The sequence below is a fragment of the Rhipicephalus microplus genome, unplaced genomic scaffold (assembly GCF_043290135.1).
Source record: "Rhipicephalus microplus isolate Deutch F79 unplaced genomic scaffold, USDA_Rmic scaffold_48, whole genome shotgun sequence".
Lineage (NCBI taxonomy): Eukaryota > Metazoa > Arthropoda > Arachnida > Ixodida > Ixodidae > Rhipicephalus > Rhipicephalus microplus.
In genome coordinates this window covers 2,348,261-2,364,301 of record NW_027464621.1, presented here as the reverse complement: position 1 = coordinate 2,364,301, position 16,041 = coordinate 2,348,261, and the positions used below count along the sequence as shown (strand labels likewise).

Genomic DNA, 16,041 nt, shown 5'->3' with positions numbered 1-16,041 from the left:
AAACGCTAGGTGAAAGCTTTTGTCAGTACCCTTTTAAAGGGAACACTTGTGTGGAGGGCGTGTGTGGTTTTTGTTCTCTTGCAAGAGCATAGTTGCACAGATTTCTGCAAGGCTGCTGGTGGTTGACAGCTTTAATCCTTTTGTAACAGACTAGGTCTGTGAATGAACTCATTATTTTCTACATTCACCTGAAGTTTCTACATCCCCTTGAAGTTAGGGGCTATCAATATAAAGAGATGCTCATTCAAGTGTTCTCATTAACAGTGGATTGTACTATACATGCAAAAACAAAAAAAGATGAAAAGGTACACTAATTAGCCGGATGCACTAAGCTGAAGAAAGACACATTGAGTATCTCACTGCAACACAAAAATGAAATTTTAATCAAGCATTTGTGATAGTTTTACAAAACGGGCATTTGTCCCGAACCCGATGCTCCTGGACAACTGCAATGCACTGCTCGCGATCTTGTAATATACAGGTCTTTGTACTAATCTTCTGGTAGCTGTAGTGGAAAAATAGCAAGAAAGTGTTTAATATTAAGTCACTCATTCGCTATCACTAAAGCCTTAAAGAGTTAGAAAAACCAAACAGTATTGTTCTACAAAATAATGAGCAAGCACTGCAAACACCCAAATGAAGTCAATTTCGCCTGAGGGGCAGAGCACTGATATAGTAGCAGCAATGTAGCACTACAAGACATGTACACAAAGCAAGGTTCATAGCTTTATCAGCCCTTTGAATATGTATTCGGTGTACACGGTTTTACACATGCACCAGCAAACAAATGCGATCTCGCTCAATAATCTTAAACACTGACACAATGGAGCCAGTTCTTTAAGTTGCCCTTCATTGCATCAAGGCTATGTAAGCATGACATTGGGCATTCTGCTTCAAGCCAAGGTGACGAGACCCATGCCCGTCTTTTTTCCCCCCTTGTCTGTTCTTTCTATAAAGAGACACTAAAGACAAATAAATGCTAAAGAGGTCATGTGGATTATCAAATAGCATACCAGAACCGTTGTAGTGCTTGTTTCGTGCGAAGGAAAATCGGGCTTACAGAGATTTACATGCCATTAGTGCAACTCAAGCCGCCAGCTTCCTAGAACAACTTTCTGACATAGCCTTCGCCATGCCCACATTGCCTGACAACAAGCGCTGCGGAGCACTGCCCTGGGAAAATGGAGTGTGCATCTTTCTTAAGGGTACCAATAAGTTCCTTTTTTTTTGCATAAATCGGACTGAAATGCGAACATTTTCATTTTATTCAGTCTCGCTATGATATGTAATTGTGAGCACATGTGATTAATTGTGCTGAGGCCCCACTGCATCGTTGGGCTTGGGTTCCGAAATGTCTCGCAGGTGCCACAAATACTGTTCAACATTTACCATGATTGGTCTATTACTGAGGTGCTTCTGTACATAGTGCTGACATTCTAGACATTCTCAAGCGCTTACATGGATGCAAAGTGTTGTTTGCCATTGTTCCCCTTTAATGAAATTAATGCTTTGCAGCGATATGGTGTCATCATGGTACTTTTCTTTTCACTGATCCCAGGAGGAGCAGTCATCTTTACTGATGTGTCCCACGAAGATGAGCTTTTCAGCGGTGTTGGCGACTACCAGTTTGACATCTACAGGCGCATGAAGGAGCACAATCAGCGAGTCCATCGCTCTGCACGGCTAACGAGCACGCTAGTTACTATTATTGACTGTGTCACGCACATTATAAATGTTCATAAATTACGATAAAGCAATGCAAGCCCAGCCCTCAGTGGTACGACAAAACTCGGTACTACTGTATCTAGTTGATTTGATAGATATGTGGGGCTTAACGTCCCAAAACCACCGTATGATTATGAGAGGAGCCGTAGTGGAGGACTAAAAAAATTTTGACCACCTGGGGTTGTTTTATGTGTACCCAAATCTGAGCACACGGGCCTACAGCATTTTCGCCTTCATCGGAAATGCAGCCGCTACAGCCTGGATTCGATCCCACGACCTTAGCCACTAGACCACCGTAGCGGGGCTACTCTATCTAGTTATTGTAAACCGCTGTGCATTCTGGTGCGGCACTCGAGCCAGTTAGACATGCGTCTCCAGTTAAGAAACAATTTACTTCACATTAGGATACCTTCATAGCATCGCAGTGTACTGATTTACGCTTACTGCCTAATGCTACTACTAGAGTAGCGACCTCATGGGCATAAAAAAGCATGCAGGAGAAAGTTTTTTGTTTCAATACATTTCTGATGTTTACTTCACCTCACTGTGTATTTGTCACCACTTTAAGTGTATAGCTGATGTAAGCGCTAAAGGCACGTAAGTAAGACGAGTGAAGAACACAGGACAAGCACTGCTTCCAACTGAAATTTTATTAGAAGGGAACGCCAATGTTTCCTTCCAATAAAATGTTCCCTTCCAGTAAAATTTCAGTTGAAAGCAGTACTAGGCCTGTGTTCTTCACTCGTCTTACGTACGTGCCTTTAGCGCTTACACAAGTTTTGGATCAGTACCAACTAGCTCGAACCCAATACCTTAAGTTTAGTAGCCAAATGTATCAACAACAGAGGGTAAGTGCAGTGTACTAGCACGGGAGCTAAACGTGGAAAACTGTACGTTTGTATTACATGCATTACTTCGACTTTTTGACTCGCAGGAATGACTGGAAAAGCTTCAAGCCATACACGAATGCGCTCTGGCTCCGCTACCTGTCCTGCAAACTCCTCGAAAAGGGCTGGTCCTCGACCAGGAGTCGGCAGCAGAGTTCGGGCGTTGCCGAACTCGGAGAGTGGAGCGATAAACTCATCCTTCAGTGTTCATCGTCAATAGACATTTTCCTGAGGTGCATTGGCACACAGTCTACTCAGAATACGACAGGGGCTTACTACAGATGAGTGTTGGATTGAGTGATACAATGTAAATATATTTTTCTTTCTTTTAAGGTCACAATGTTCTTTTAAGAATAGTTTTAAATTCTTAAATTTATTTTATCTCATTTTTCATGCATCACATGTAAAGTACTCATGCCACCCCATCTCCATCTGTATTCTTGTCCCAGTGTGTCTACATTTTATCGATTTTAGAAATAAACTTCACTGTAACATTGAAAATACCATTGCAGATCTCCAGCGTTTACAACGTAGCTCACTTAAACAATGTTCAATATGATAATAGTGCAGTAGACATCTTGGCCATCCCACACGAAAATTTTATATTTTAAATGTGTTTTGTAAGAGCAGGCACCAGGCAATGGCAAATAGCTCCTGCAAACAAAACCTTTTTTGTTCACATTTTACTCCTCCAGAATGAAATTCACATGAACCGAAGTTGTTTTTTCCCTCTCCACTGTGCTTGCGTCTTGTAACACTGCTAGTTTCTCTCGGGCAGTAATATGACATGAATCAATGCGGTGCACTAGCGTTGCGTTTAATCAGCTTCTACTTACATTTCTTCGTCTGATCAATTCGTCCGTCAGGGCCGCCTCAGACTTTTGAACCTCTGCTCTCTTTTGCTCGACAAGCTTCCCGAGGGCATTCTTATCCTGCAAAAACAAACAAAAGAGGGGGGAGGGTTACATTTACTATGACTACCCATGGTCTCAAGAGCATATACAATACTAGTGAATAAGATTGTGTTAGCTGTAGCTTAGTTTAATTTTCAATAATCTCTGGCAACATTCTCGTTACACAGCTGCCACACCAAAATAGCTGAGCTGAAAGCTTGAGCTTTGTAATATTGCAGCTCGCTGGAAGAACTGATTTCGCGAAGTCCCAGGCCACCTGTTCGTTGAAATTTGGCCAAAGGTTGCTTGTAGGTGCGTCGTCTTGGTCCCGGTAAAACAAAAACCTAAGAGTTGAACAAATGGTTAAGATATGAAAATAATTATTGTGCCCAAACCTGGCACACAATTTTTCATCTAAAATCAACGAAAAAATGACAAAGGTTCTTGGACTAACAAGTGGCAGGTCAGCGGCGGGCAGCTTGCTGTCCAGTTCTTTCTCCCGTAGCTCAAGGCGGTGGAGTTTCTGTGGAAAAATCGCAACAATGCGGTGAGTAGCACGGCATGCTTTCTCGCATATAATCCGCATCAAGAAAACGGAGAGATGTGCTCAAAAAGTGGGTGTATAGGTTATATGCATGTCTTTTTCTTTCTCTCTGTAACTTTAATGGTGGTGGTGCAAATTATGTGCACAGACACGATATGTGCGAGAAAACAGGGTATATAAAGAACAGTCGCACTAGCTGGTTTTGCATGGCTGATGAAAATTATTTCCGAAAGAATAAGATGCAGGCACCGCCCTTCTTTTGTGCGCCCATCTCCTTTTAAACAGTAGTGCAGTCAAAATTCCAAGGGAAAGAAAAGGCAGGCAACAGGTGTTGCAATGGTGCCACTGCCAACTGCCACCTTATTTGAAGTCTTCCTTGGCTTTATGCCCATACATGCAGGTTTGTATAGTGGCATAAATTTTGCATTCAGCTCAGTCTGTCGCAAGTTTGTGTGTCAAAATGTGTTGTTTCAAGCATTCACTGCAATCTTGATGATACCCAGCAGAATATTACTGATGCCCCAGTTGAAGGTGTGCCGAGACAAATTCTAAATATTTTCGGATTGTCGCTCTAAATTGCAACACTGGTACTGAGAACTTTAAAGATAGTAATATGGTGCCTTGAAATGGGCCAAGTATGTTTGTAATACCGTTACCTTAAATAAAAACTAATGGTTTTGATATCAAGAGGCTGCCTTCTAACTGACATGTCATCGCAGTGCAACATCACAGGGAGACAATAACTCGCCGCTTAACTTGAGGCAGATCAGTCATCTGCTCATGATACATGTGAGCAACAGCGAGTGAATTGTCGTTTCATGGCCCCAACAGTGCTTTCTGCTATTTAGGTTGCACACAGGAAGCAGAAGTCTCAGTGAAACTGTGTTGTCTCATTGAGATAATGTCTTGGAGCTGGCTTTTTAATCCTCAGCGGCAAAAATTTTAGAATTTAAATACTTTATGCGCGTTGTCCAACTCCGGTAGGTGGATAGCGCTGACACTGCATGCCAATAAAACGAAAAACGTCTCTTTTACAACGTCTCATAGTCGTGTCAGTAATCCTTTGAAAGGACCCCGAAAAGGCTCCAACTTCTTACAAATTAAACTGAGCTAGTTCCTTCAGACCATTAACAGGCCAATCTAAGCATTTCGCATAGTGTGGATATTTTAGTGTAAAGAACCTTTAAATATGGGCGTGTGAATTGTGATCTTCATGGCTGAATCAAACAGGAGTTGAACAGTGAGAGAAGTAAGTGAATTGAACTTTGAAACACCCTTTTTTACAATCAATGGCAAGTGTGCATCCAGCATCAGCATTAAAAGCACAAAGGGACATTAGTAAGCCGCTGTACTGCGTAATCTCTTGTGATTTGTGCCTACAATATACTCATAAAGCTTATCCCACCATTGCACAGATTTTGTGTTAATTGTGATGCCCTTGATATTTCCAAATAGCCATAACTTTTTCGAAAAAGATTCATGTTTATGAATCACAGTTATTCTATCTGGATACCAGATGAAATCGGGCTTAATAAAACTTGACTGGTATTTTTAAGCAAACAAAGTAATTATAACCACTTGACACACATTCACAGTGCTTAGTGGGTTGATAGCATTGAAACGACAAAGTTTTATGGATGTTTCACAAGATTTAATGGGGTTGTGGGAATAAATATTGGTAAAACAATGTGCCAGGTAATAGTTCAAGCGAGAGATGCCACTAACCTAATAAAGATGCATGCTGCTGCCACGGAGCTGCACAGGACACTTAAAAAACTTCCGTAGGCAAAAATCGATCGCAACACATCCCTTTTTCCTCCAACAAATTTTTTCACTAGTATTTTGGGGGTACTCAGAACCTCTAGGTCTAACAGACTATTTGGTCCTGCTAACATTTATCAATGAAGGTTTAAAATGTAAATACAATTGAACCTCTCAATGATAGAATTTCTCAAAAACTGAATTCTCGTAGCAGTGAAGAAATATGGCACTTCTGGCAAACATCCATAGAACTCAATGCATTTTCCCCCTCTCGGCAGCAAAGAAATTTTAAATATCACTCCTGCACTAATGAAAGTTTCAGGCATTTTTTTTTCTAAACCAATCAGCTAGCTGGGATCCCAGAAATTCGAAAATTGCACCACTGCTCATTCGACAAGTTTGGATCATACGTTTCTGCCAACAAGCATCGGGGAGATGATGGTGATAACAACAAGGCCCTTCCCCTCTCTTCCCCTTGCCGAGAAATTTTAGCTAATGCCCATGCTGGCAACTGCGACGACGCATGACATTTGAAGTGACAACATTCATGAAAGTGATGCCATGCCACATTCCAATGGACATTTCATTGGCTGCCTGTTCACTACTGCACATCTCTCCACGATTGCGCTGAAGCCTCCCGGCAAATAAGTTTGCGTGAAGTTTTGGATGCTTTTGATATCATTCACAATTTTTTTGGCGCCCATGCCAACGACAACAAAGCTGTACAAAGCTTGTTAAGCTGCGGGGCAGAGCAACAGAGCAAGATCATCGACTTCTTTAAATAAACTTTCAGTTGATGTCTACATTTTTTTATATTCGTGGCGAAACTCTCACCAGAAAGAACAAAAGTTCTTTCCCCAAAGGTTCTGTTAATGAGGAACTGTAGATCAGTGAAACGTACAGAAAATAAATACTTGGTTCATGTTCCCAGAGCTTAATGTTTGTCACCTTCGGGCTTGGGAGAATTATGTTCTTGGTAAAAGTTACCCTTTGACACCTTAGAGTCTTCAATTTATCAATTTAAGCTTGATTTTACTTTTAACTGAATAGATCGCTTATTAAAGTGTGACTGGCAAGGTAGACAAGTTGTGCTCGGCAACAGATTCGATTGTAAAACATGGAACAGTGCATACCTTGACAAGTGAAAGAGTTTCAGCTAACTCCTCCAATTTCTGTCTCTTGCTTCGGTTTTCCTAAAAAATTCAACAATGGATAATTCCCAAGAAATAACGAGCTTGCACGCCATGCCAGACTCTCATAAAGAAAGCCAGGACCAGCGCACCAGAAATCGGGGCTAGGTCATTTGCAGTGACACGAAAGTGTGACTTACCTCCGCCTTCCGTATTGCAAGATTGTACTTGCTCACAAATCTTTGCCACTTCTTGAACCTGTATTCTTCTGCAGCAGCTGTCATATGCTTGTCCGTGATGGTTGCATCCATCCTTTGCAGCATGGATAAAAATGAAACACGCTTTTATTAAGTTGATGTTTCAGCCACTCCCTAAATAAGAACAAGCCCCCTAGTGCTTACAAGTGCTGGTCCACTCTCTTCCGAAGCTGTTCCAGGTCTCTGAAGAGGACTTGCTCCTGTGACAGCCTGGCCTCCAGTTCTTCACGTTGTCGGAAAAGGTCTTCAAACTTTTTTTTAAAGCTGCAGTTTGTTTTTAAAATGGGGAATCAGTGCTGAAAAGAGGCTATGCTAGTGTATACAAAGCTGTTACCACCATGGCTGTCACATTAGGCACACTTTACCATCATGTCGCCAGTGCATTACCAACTCTTTTTTTTTCTCTATTAAACAGCAAATAATACAAGCATCAGGAACTGCCATGTTGTCGCACGGCACTGCTCAGTGGAATCGACGCTCCGATACTCGAGTTCATTGGGCTCCACTATGAATTCTGTGCAATGTGTGCATTGTGTGTACTGTGATGATCATGGCATACTCCAAAGTGAATGCATCACTTTGTTTGCTTGATGCATTTATGCTCGGGTATTTATGCAGATGTCGTGCACGCTGTTGACACTATTGATCATGATGCACCGAACTAGCAAATCGGAACAAGCTTTGTTTAAAACCTCTCAACAAGTTCCTACCCGTGACAGTGTGTGCAGGCTCCGATGCCGAGGCCAAGCTCTTCCAGTCTAGTGCCGATGCTGCCAACCAATGCTGCCTTAGAGAAGATCATTACATGTGTCTAATGTCGCTTGTTCTTGGCACTGGGAAACTTGTAATCACAAAGTGCCCTATTAAGTTCATTACACATAATCAGAATGTGTTGAACTTATGAAATGTAGCATAACAATAATTTTGTTCACAATTGCACAGTTACAGCTGTAACAGTTGCAGAACATACGTGTGCCTCGTGTTAAAGTAGCGTTTCAACAAAATTTATAACTCTCTTGCATGTGTAAAATAGGGTAACCAACAAGAATGAACCCTCGGCACTCGCACTCTATAGTGTCGGTGCACCAGAAGTTGCAAGTAAATTTGAAAAGCTTTTCCTATTTTAATCTATTAAGAATTGCAAGGTGGCGGCTGTGCCTCGTCAGCAACGACGAGGACAAACTTCCAGACTGTGCTTCTACTTTGTGTTGCTTCCCACGTTTCTGAACTTGAAGCCAGTATTGTCGGCATGAGAAAGCACAAAGGTTTCTTTAATGACAATGACACTGAAATTTATGGCTGAACTGGATTTTTAGCCCGAGAAAAAATGCAGCTCCACCCACAGAATCGAGATCTGCCCGCCCTTTCCCTGTGAAAGACAGCCGTGCTACATGGTTTTCCCTTGAACTGTAAGTACTTTTGCCCAAGTAATGCAAGTAGTTACCACCAAAACCTAACAAAATTTACCTGGATGGTCACGTTTCGTACGTAAAACCAGCGACACAAACTTGGGTATGGGGAAAGTCAACTACTTTAGACACTCTTGTAGCGCTTGACATCACGAAAATGAGCAAGCACTGTCTCTAGCACTAGCTGTAGGCAGAGCTAATATATTTCTGTAGGTTGAAAGCAAATTTAGCAAAGCAATCAAAATACTGATTAGTTATAGTTTCTGCAATTAGCATAACACTTGAGTGCCCAGACTACTATGCTGCAAGAACTGAATGTTAAAAAATAGTCAGTACTTAGTAGCTAAATTAATAAAAACAAACCAAACGCTTGTGCTTAAAAGTGAAAAATTTACTGTTACAACGGCTACATTTCTTGTACCTGCCGATAGCACAACGACCTTAAAAATCAAACAACAGCTGTACATTATTGGGAGATCAGGTCGCTTGACAGCAGAAACATTGCAGCCCATTGATGTGAATTAATAGGTGGATACTAAAGACAACTTTTGATTTGTTTATTTTTATTTAGCACCATTATATTCGGGGTTCTTATTCAAATGTCAGCATTAAGGAAACATGCAATCCTACAATGATTTAGGGGGGGGGGAGGAGAGTTTTATACGTTCCGTAACAGGGATCAATTTTTAAAATGCTAGTTTCTCAGCAAAAAGACACTCATAGTTGCCGAGTATTGCAGTCCATTCGCAGAACTATCTCCACTACGTAGCCGACTGCTGACCTCTCCCTCGCAGGTCACCGACGTACTCCTGCCTATCGAAATTGTGGCGCCGGGCTTTCTGGAAGTCTTCGATTGCCTTTGCCGGCGCTATGCCAAGCTTGTCGACCATATACCTGCACACCACGTATCCGGTCCTGTTAACTCCGTGCGTGCAGTGATCCCTCATGAGCTTGCCGTCGTTCTCTGGTCGCCCGACGAATGTGCCGACGATGTCGGAGAAGGACTTCACGATTTTTGTGTTGGGAACGCGAGCGCCGGGGCACATGATTTTGGCGTGGGCGACGCCGTGCGAGACGATGCTCTGAGGGTCGTAGTAGCGATCGGTGTTTGTCAGGTTGATGACCAGGCCCAGGCTCTGTACCTTCTCGAGCAGGCGTTCTGGCGTGAACCGCTTGTCTGGAAGCACCGAGCATATGGCGACGCGAAGCGGAGCCTTGAAGGCTACGAACCGTGTGCCGGGAACCACATCGCCATGGTCGCTGTAGTCAGGCCACCGGTCTGGAACGGCATTCTTGTAAGGCGCCATGCCCATGCAGGTACGCAAGCTTCTTCTTCTAATCTCATGGCTCTGAGGAGAAGAAGAAGAACAAGCTTCACGCGGTAAAATCTTCATCCTCTGTTGCGAGCTTTCCGCATGTAGTACAAGGCAGCGTGCGAGCTTACAAAATGGCTACCGATGCCTTGCCGAGGCGGCTGGGGCAGCGCGAGATTGTGGCGATGCATGGTTCTGCATTCGGTTATAACACGACGCTGGTATGTGAAATACAGCATTTTAATTGGCGTGCCGGTACATTCTAGTACTTGTACGTGAAATACAGTTCCTTAATTAGCATGCCGGTGCACACCCCTCCTTTTAAGCACGTGTGAACGAGAAGGTAGAAGGCAGGCCACGAAGGGTACCTCGCGAAGCGTAGCAAGGGGAAGAAACAGAAGCAGCTTTTTGGGCAGTTTTGGCAACCCTCATGATGCAGTTTAATTCGCCTGCCATAGAGACCGTAACTATAGTGTCGATGGGACAACTAAGAGAAGTACTACATTGGCGCCTAAATGCAAACTACCTTCACACGCTATCACTTCGCCATTCTTTTCAGAATACCGATTGATTTGTGGGGTTTTAACGACCCAAAACCACGATATGATTATGTGAGACGCCGTAGTGAAGAGCTTCGGAAATTTCGACCTGGGGTTCTTTAACGTGCACCCAAATCTGAGCACACAAGCCTGAAGCATTTTTCAGGATACTACCGAAGTGATGGGATTTTCACTGAAAAACTATTTGCAGTAATGACAACGATGGCTTCCGCTTAGAACAAATTTTTGAAGCTCCAAAATTTCCTTTTCGGAGTACTGGGGCAGTCAATTTCACAATCACACATTTTAATAATAATGTTGCAATGTCGCAGAGGTAGAAGCCACCATTGTTCAGCGTCATTGTTGGGTATGGCATGGAAAAACTTCATTCAGGCCCTTCGGGGCGTGAACTAGCATGTAGCGGGCCGCTCCCACCTCGGGGCAGATAGGCATAACCTGTTAGCCACGTCGTGGGCTCGTAGGACTGCCCATAGCTGCGTCCTTAAATCCGTACTGCGTAGCGCACCATCCCGCTTGGATGGCGTAACGTTTTCACCCTGTAACGCAGGGCACCCCCAGAGCATATAATTTTAGCTAGCAAAGTCCGGTCAAAGCGCGCATGTGTTTGACGTCCTAGTTTCTGGGTAAATTTTGTTGGGTCCCATAAAACAGCTGCAAAGCGCTCGTATTTTGCGATCCAATCATCTAAATAAACATCGTCCGTGCCGCAGAAGTTACCGGGATTGCATGGCTGAGTCAACACGACCGGCTGTACCGGAGCCGCGGTCGAAGCAGGAGCAGCAAGATTACCTTCTGTAGACATCGTGGGGCTGACCAGGACATGTCCACTGCGGAGTTCCGTCTGTGAGGTACCCAGCACTTCCACCAAAATATACTCGCAACAATATTATAGAGCTCCTATGGACAGCTAGATTTCTCGATTTGTAGCAAATCTCAGAGAAACTATAGCAGTCATTATTTCACTTGCTTATGCAAAAATAAGGGTGTCATGCAGTTAGATGCAGCTAAATAACCTCTTCAGCTATTCTCTCTTTTTTTTTCTGACACATGCCAAATAACAGAATGCTGGATCAATAAAACTATAAGCTATGAAATAAACCTAAGGGCAGGTCCTCAGCCACAAATTTATGGCCATGAGGTTATTAAAATGCTACACTCAATCAGCAGAAATGGCAGACAAAGCTACAACACACAACAGTCCACCAATGCTAATAATTCGCATCGTCCCTTGCACTCCCTCAAAGTGACTGATAGGCGAAAATCGGGTTCTTTTTTTTCTCACTTGATCGCCACTGACTCTGGCATAAAAGTCTGCAGAGAATCAAATCTGTGCAACGGAAGCTACATCAACAAGTTCGTGGCGCCGGGGCTTGATAGGGACACACGCGTGAGTGCTGTTTGTTCTGCGGAATATCCCTTGGTCGTGGCGGTCAAGATGAATATGCACATGTTCCCGACGTGCCAAAGAGATGCTTCTTAACTCCAGATTCTGGTGCAGTTAGGCACAGCTTACATCAGTTTTGACAGGAGCGTGCCGTAAAACCAATTCGGCACCAGTGTGGTATCGCCACATTTGTCTAAGTATGTGCAAGTCTGGTTCACGATTAATCAGCAACTTATCCAATGAAGGTGCCAGCTTGCTTGAGGTGTCTAACTGTCGTGCTATGCAGCAGCGTAGCTTGACAGACATCTTTTGAACCCGGCCATACTAGCTGCTGTGTCTGCATAACACATGGTGCATTTACACATAGCAAACTGGCCTATGTGTGGCTTGTGACCTATAAACGTTATTCATACAAAACAACCTATAAAACATATGGCCTACAGAAGTGCACAAAACATATTTAAAGGTAAACATGTTTGAGGAATAACTGTCAGGCTGGGCAAAAATTATACGAATAAAGCAAGTTCTCTAGCCCCACTTAGTTCATAGTTTTTTAATATTAAAATTCAAAATGACCCCACATTTTGAGACCCATTTGGTCCCTTCTTCAGGTGGTGATTGAGAAAGGGCCCAGTTTCTTGGTCTTGTTTGCATATGCACATATACAAAGACTTGGAAACGTACACTGGGTCCCTACCGAGTGTATATGTACACATTCTGTGGAACCAGTGGAGAAAACAATACGACAACAAAAACGGCGGGAAAAATGATGGTGAACAGTGGGACAACACCGAAAAAAGTTGCTAGCTTCAGAGCCAGCTGGACAATCGCCCCCCACGAGGGTGGGGCCAAATGTGTCTCGAAACATAATGCCGGTTTTTAATTTTACTATTAGGAACTGTAGACTAAAAGTGGCTAGAGAGTTTGTTTTATTCCTACAAAACATATTGCTGACACTCTACCAGCACCAGTGATTTTGTGCACTGCCATGAACCAATTTAAAGTGATGCAGGCGAATTGAACACACTTTGAAACAGCCGAGTGCCAGTTGTCGCTGGCTAGCTGTCTAAGTTTGTCAAATTATTGGTGGTGAAATTTCACCAGGAAGAAACACGAACACCAGTAATGTATTTAAGCCAAATTATCAGAGCAGCATAATGTCCCCACCTTTCCGGTCGCGAGTCTTCAACTCCCAGAAGAACTGCTGCACGTGCGTGTGACTTAAGAAGCTCACGTGCTTTTTGAGGTAGTTGTCCTGGCGCAATTTTCCCAACTCGAAGACCTGCTTCGAGTTTTTCAGCTGTTGTGAAAGCATCATCCATTAAACCAAAGTGTGGTTTCACACTATACCACAAATGAGTCAAGCCCATGGGTGCTCGCTCCATAAGGCCTCACTACAACAAATATTTGCTTTATTTGCAGATTAACATTATATTTATTATTCACAACTTTACAATAACAAAATGACACTTACCTATAGGCAAGTTACTGTAAAAATAAAGTTTTTTTTTTTTATTCAAGTCCTGGAATGTTTATGAACATTGGCAAGCTTTTAACAACTTAGTGCCCAAAATTTATATATCTGCAATGTGCACCTGTTACAACAGGCTGACTGGACAAATATAACAAAATTAATGTAGGTAATTAATGTAGAGGCTTGTCAACATGATTATATAGTTTTTACAATAATTTGGCAACAGCTATGTTGGCAGATGAGTGGCATATTCCAAAGCAGGGTGTAAATTATAAATTGCATCTTCTATGAATGTAATCATGCTCGCAAAATTGCTTTTTTTTTTTTACTGCGACTCCCTTTCTTTTTGGTTTTGGAGTACGCAGTAATCATTGTAAGAAACTGAATAGCCTAAAAAATTTTTCATATCAAGAAAGCTTATTGTATAATGCTCTTTTACATTTTTTTATTAAAAGCAATGCATCTATCTCATTCAAAAGAGGAGCTATATTTAACCACAATTTTGAATATTTACGGCACATGTAACCAAGTGCCAGCTGAACACCCAAACACTTGCGCAGGACAAACATTGGCACTCATGCATGGCACTTAGGGACGTTCACTTTCAGCCAGTACGATTCTCAGCAGATGCTGACATTTTACGTTAAAGCTGATATTACCGTCAACCACACAGTCTTAGCAGCTATCTGAAATCGTCAGTTTCAACTAAATGAATACGGGACAATGATAATAATAATATCTGTGGTTTTATGTCCTAAAACCAGGATACGATTATGAGAGACGCTGTAGTGAAGGGCTCCGGAAATTTCGACCATCTCGGAAATTTCGGAATCGCACAGTACATATAGGCCTTTACCATATCGCTAACAACGAAATGCGACCGCCGCTGCGGGGTTCAAACCCGCGACCTTAGGGTCGGCAGCCGAGCACCGTAGCAGCTTCCACCGAGGCGGACTCCGGACGATAAGGAAACATGCTAACACGGTTAATATTTTGGCGCTTTCCAATAGCCAGACTCGGGGAAGCACACACTTCTATGAGTGACCCTGAAGCTAATCCCACCTTTAGTTGATTAGACTACCTAAGCTAGGACAAAAAATAAAAAGAGCCGTAGATTTTATTTTATAACAAATCTGGCGTTTAAATAGACGGTGCAGCAAATTCATAAACGCCGTATTCTTTACTGTTTACTCGTGGCCAAAGTATTTGCACGTCATCGTTTCACTGAGGCGTCGGTCCAGACTACCGCGTTAGACAAATAAAGAAAGAAAAAAAAAACGTTTAGCTGTCAGCAGTTTCCGTGAAGTAGAACATCACCAATGCACCTACCATTTTCCTTGAAGAACTTGGCTCGTTCTTTCAGAACTTTGACTTGTTCCTGCGCCTGTTTTTCTGCAGCGACTTGGTGTTTCATCAACTTGAACGAGACATCGATATCATGTTCCAGGTTTTCTTCGAGTATTTCTTCCGGGTCTTGTTCGAGTATTTCTTGAAGCCAGGCTGTCACCTAGAAACAAATCCTTGGTGTTCAGTTGAGACATGACCGCGGATTTACATTCGCTAACTATGTTGAATAAATCGGAAGAACCTGTTTCTTTCGCTCCTCTGGTGTGGGCTTACCAACTGGTTCTGAACTGCTGGCCATCTGTTCCGCACAGATGTCACTCATCTTGAACAGCTATCAACTATTTGCGTTCAAGCAGTGCGAACGTTACATGCTAATGCTACGATACAAACAACCCGCCTGTGGCTGTACCACTGGCTGTACCCTTTATATTGGGTGGCGGCTAGCGCCACCTAGCCGTAATACTTAGTGAACAAAAAATAGATTTACCCTTTTTTTATTCTCTTTAAATGATGAAGTTAAGACCTGGCGCTTTACAGTGAAGAATTTAATTTTCACTCGTGCTTTGATTGTAGCCACTAATCGGATAACCTTCTTCTAATTATTTATCCTTCTAGCTATTCCTGTCCCCAAACCCCAGTGCTTTGAAAAACTCTGTGCCATCATCCTGAACTATAGGGTGAAGCCCTTTACAGAACATTATCAAGTATTCGGCAGTTTTCTCCTCTTCTCCACACGCAGTGCATACCAACGTTTATAGATAAACGTTGGTGCATACCGTGTCTACCCCTTCGTATTTGAGCCGATAAGTCTTGATAGAGTTAACTCCTGTCGATATCCTCTGTCCGCCATCTCTGCATTTTTCGCAAGTTTGTTGGTATTAGATGACAAAACATACTAATGAACCGTACATTTGTTGCCGAAGAAAGCGCAGAACATACTGAAAAGCATAACTGTTTCTGATTCGCTTGAAAGAAGTTGTCGTAGAGCCAGACCGAAGTGTGAAAATCATAAAGTCAGTGTAAATTGAAGAAGTTTGATACGGATAACAACTGAAGCTTATGGTGATGATGACAACGACTTTTGAGAACGGCCAAGTGGCAATAAAAATAACTCGTTTTTTATGATAGTTACAGCTCGAGAACCACCTTTTCTTCCTCCGTTGCGAAAATAGAACGACGACACAGAGACAAGGAGGACACGAAGGACTCTGTGTCGTCGTTCTGTTCTCGCTCTATAACCATCGTCATGTCATACCAACTTGCCCAAGCTGCCACACTCGCTTATTGTTTTTTGTAGAAAGTTAAAAAAACATCCGCACAAAAACACGCTGCACGTTATTTTACTTCATGCCTACAT

The 16,041-nt window shown here is 42.7% G+C and overlaps 1 protein-coding gene across 1 annotated transcript; it reads right to left on the bottom strand.

Moving 5' to 3' along the window:
- Window positions 1-352: 352 nt before the first annotated feature.
- Window positions 353-15,094, bottom strand: LOC119177259 (uncharacterized). Its single transcript, XM_037428700.2, has 9 exons — window positions 14,926-15,094; window positions 14,667-14,844; window positions 13,031-13,163; window positions 7,342-7,461; window positions 7,141-7,252; window positions 6,944-7,003; window positions 3,960-4,028; window positions 3,449-3,544; window positions 353-505 (listed from the first exon to the last, which is right to left on the bottom strand). The coding sequence occupies exons 1-9, from the start codon at window positions 15,004-15,006 to the stop codon at window positions 491-493; spliced, it is 864 nt and encodes a 287-aa protein (XP_037284597.1). The 5' UTR covers window positions 15,007-15,094; the 3' UTR covers window positions 353-490.
- Window positions 15,095-16,041: the final 947 nt, after the last annotated feature.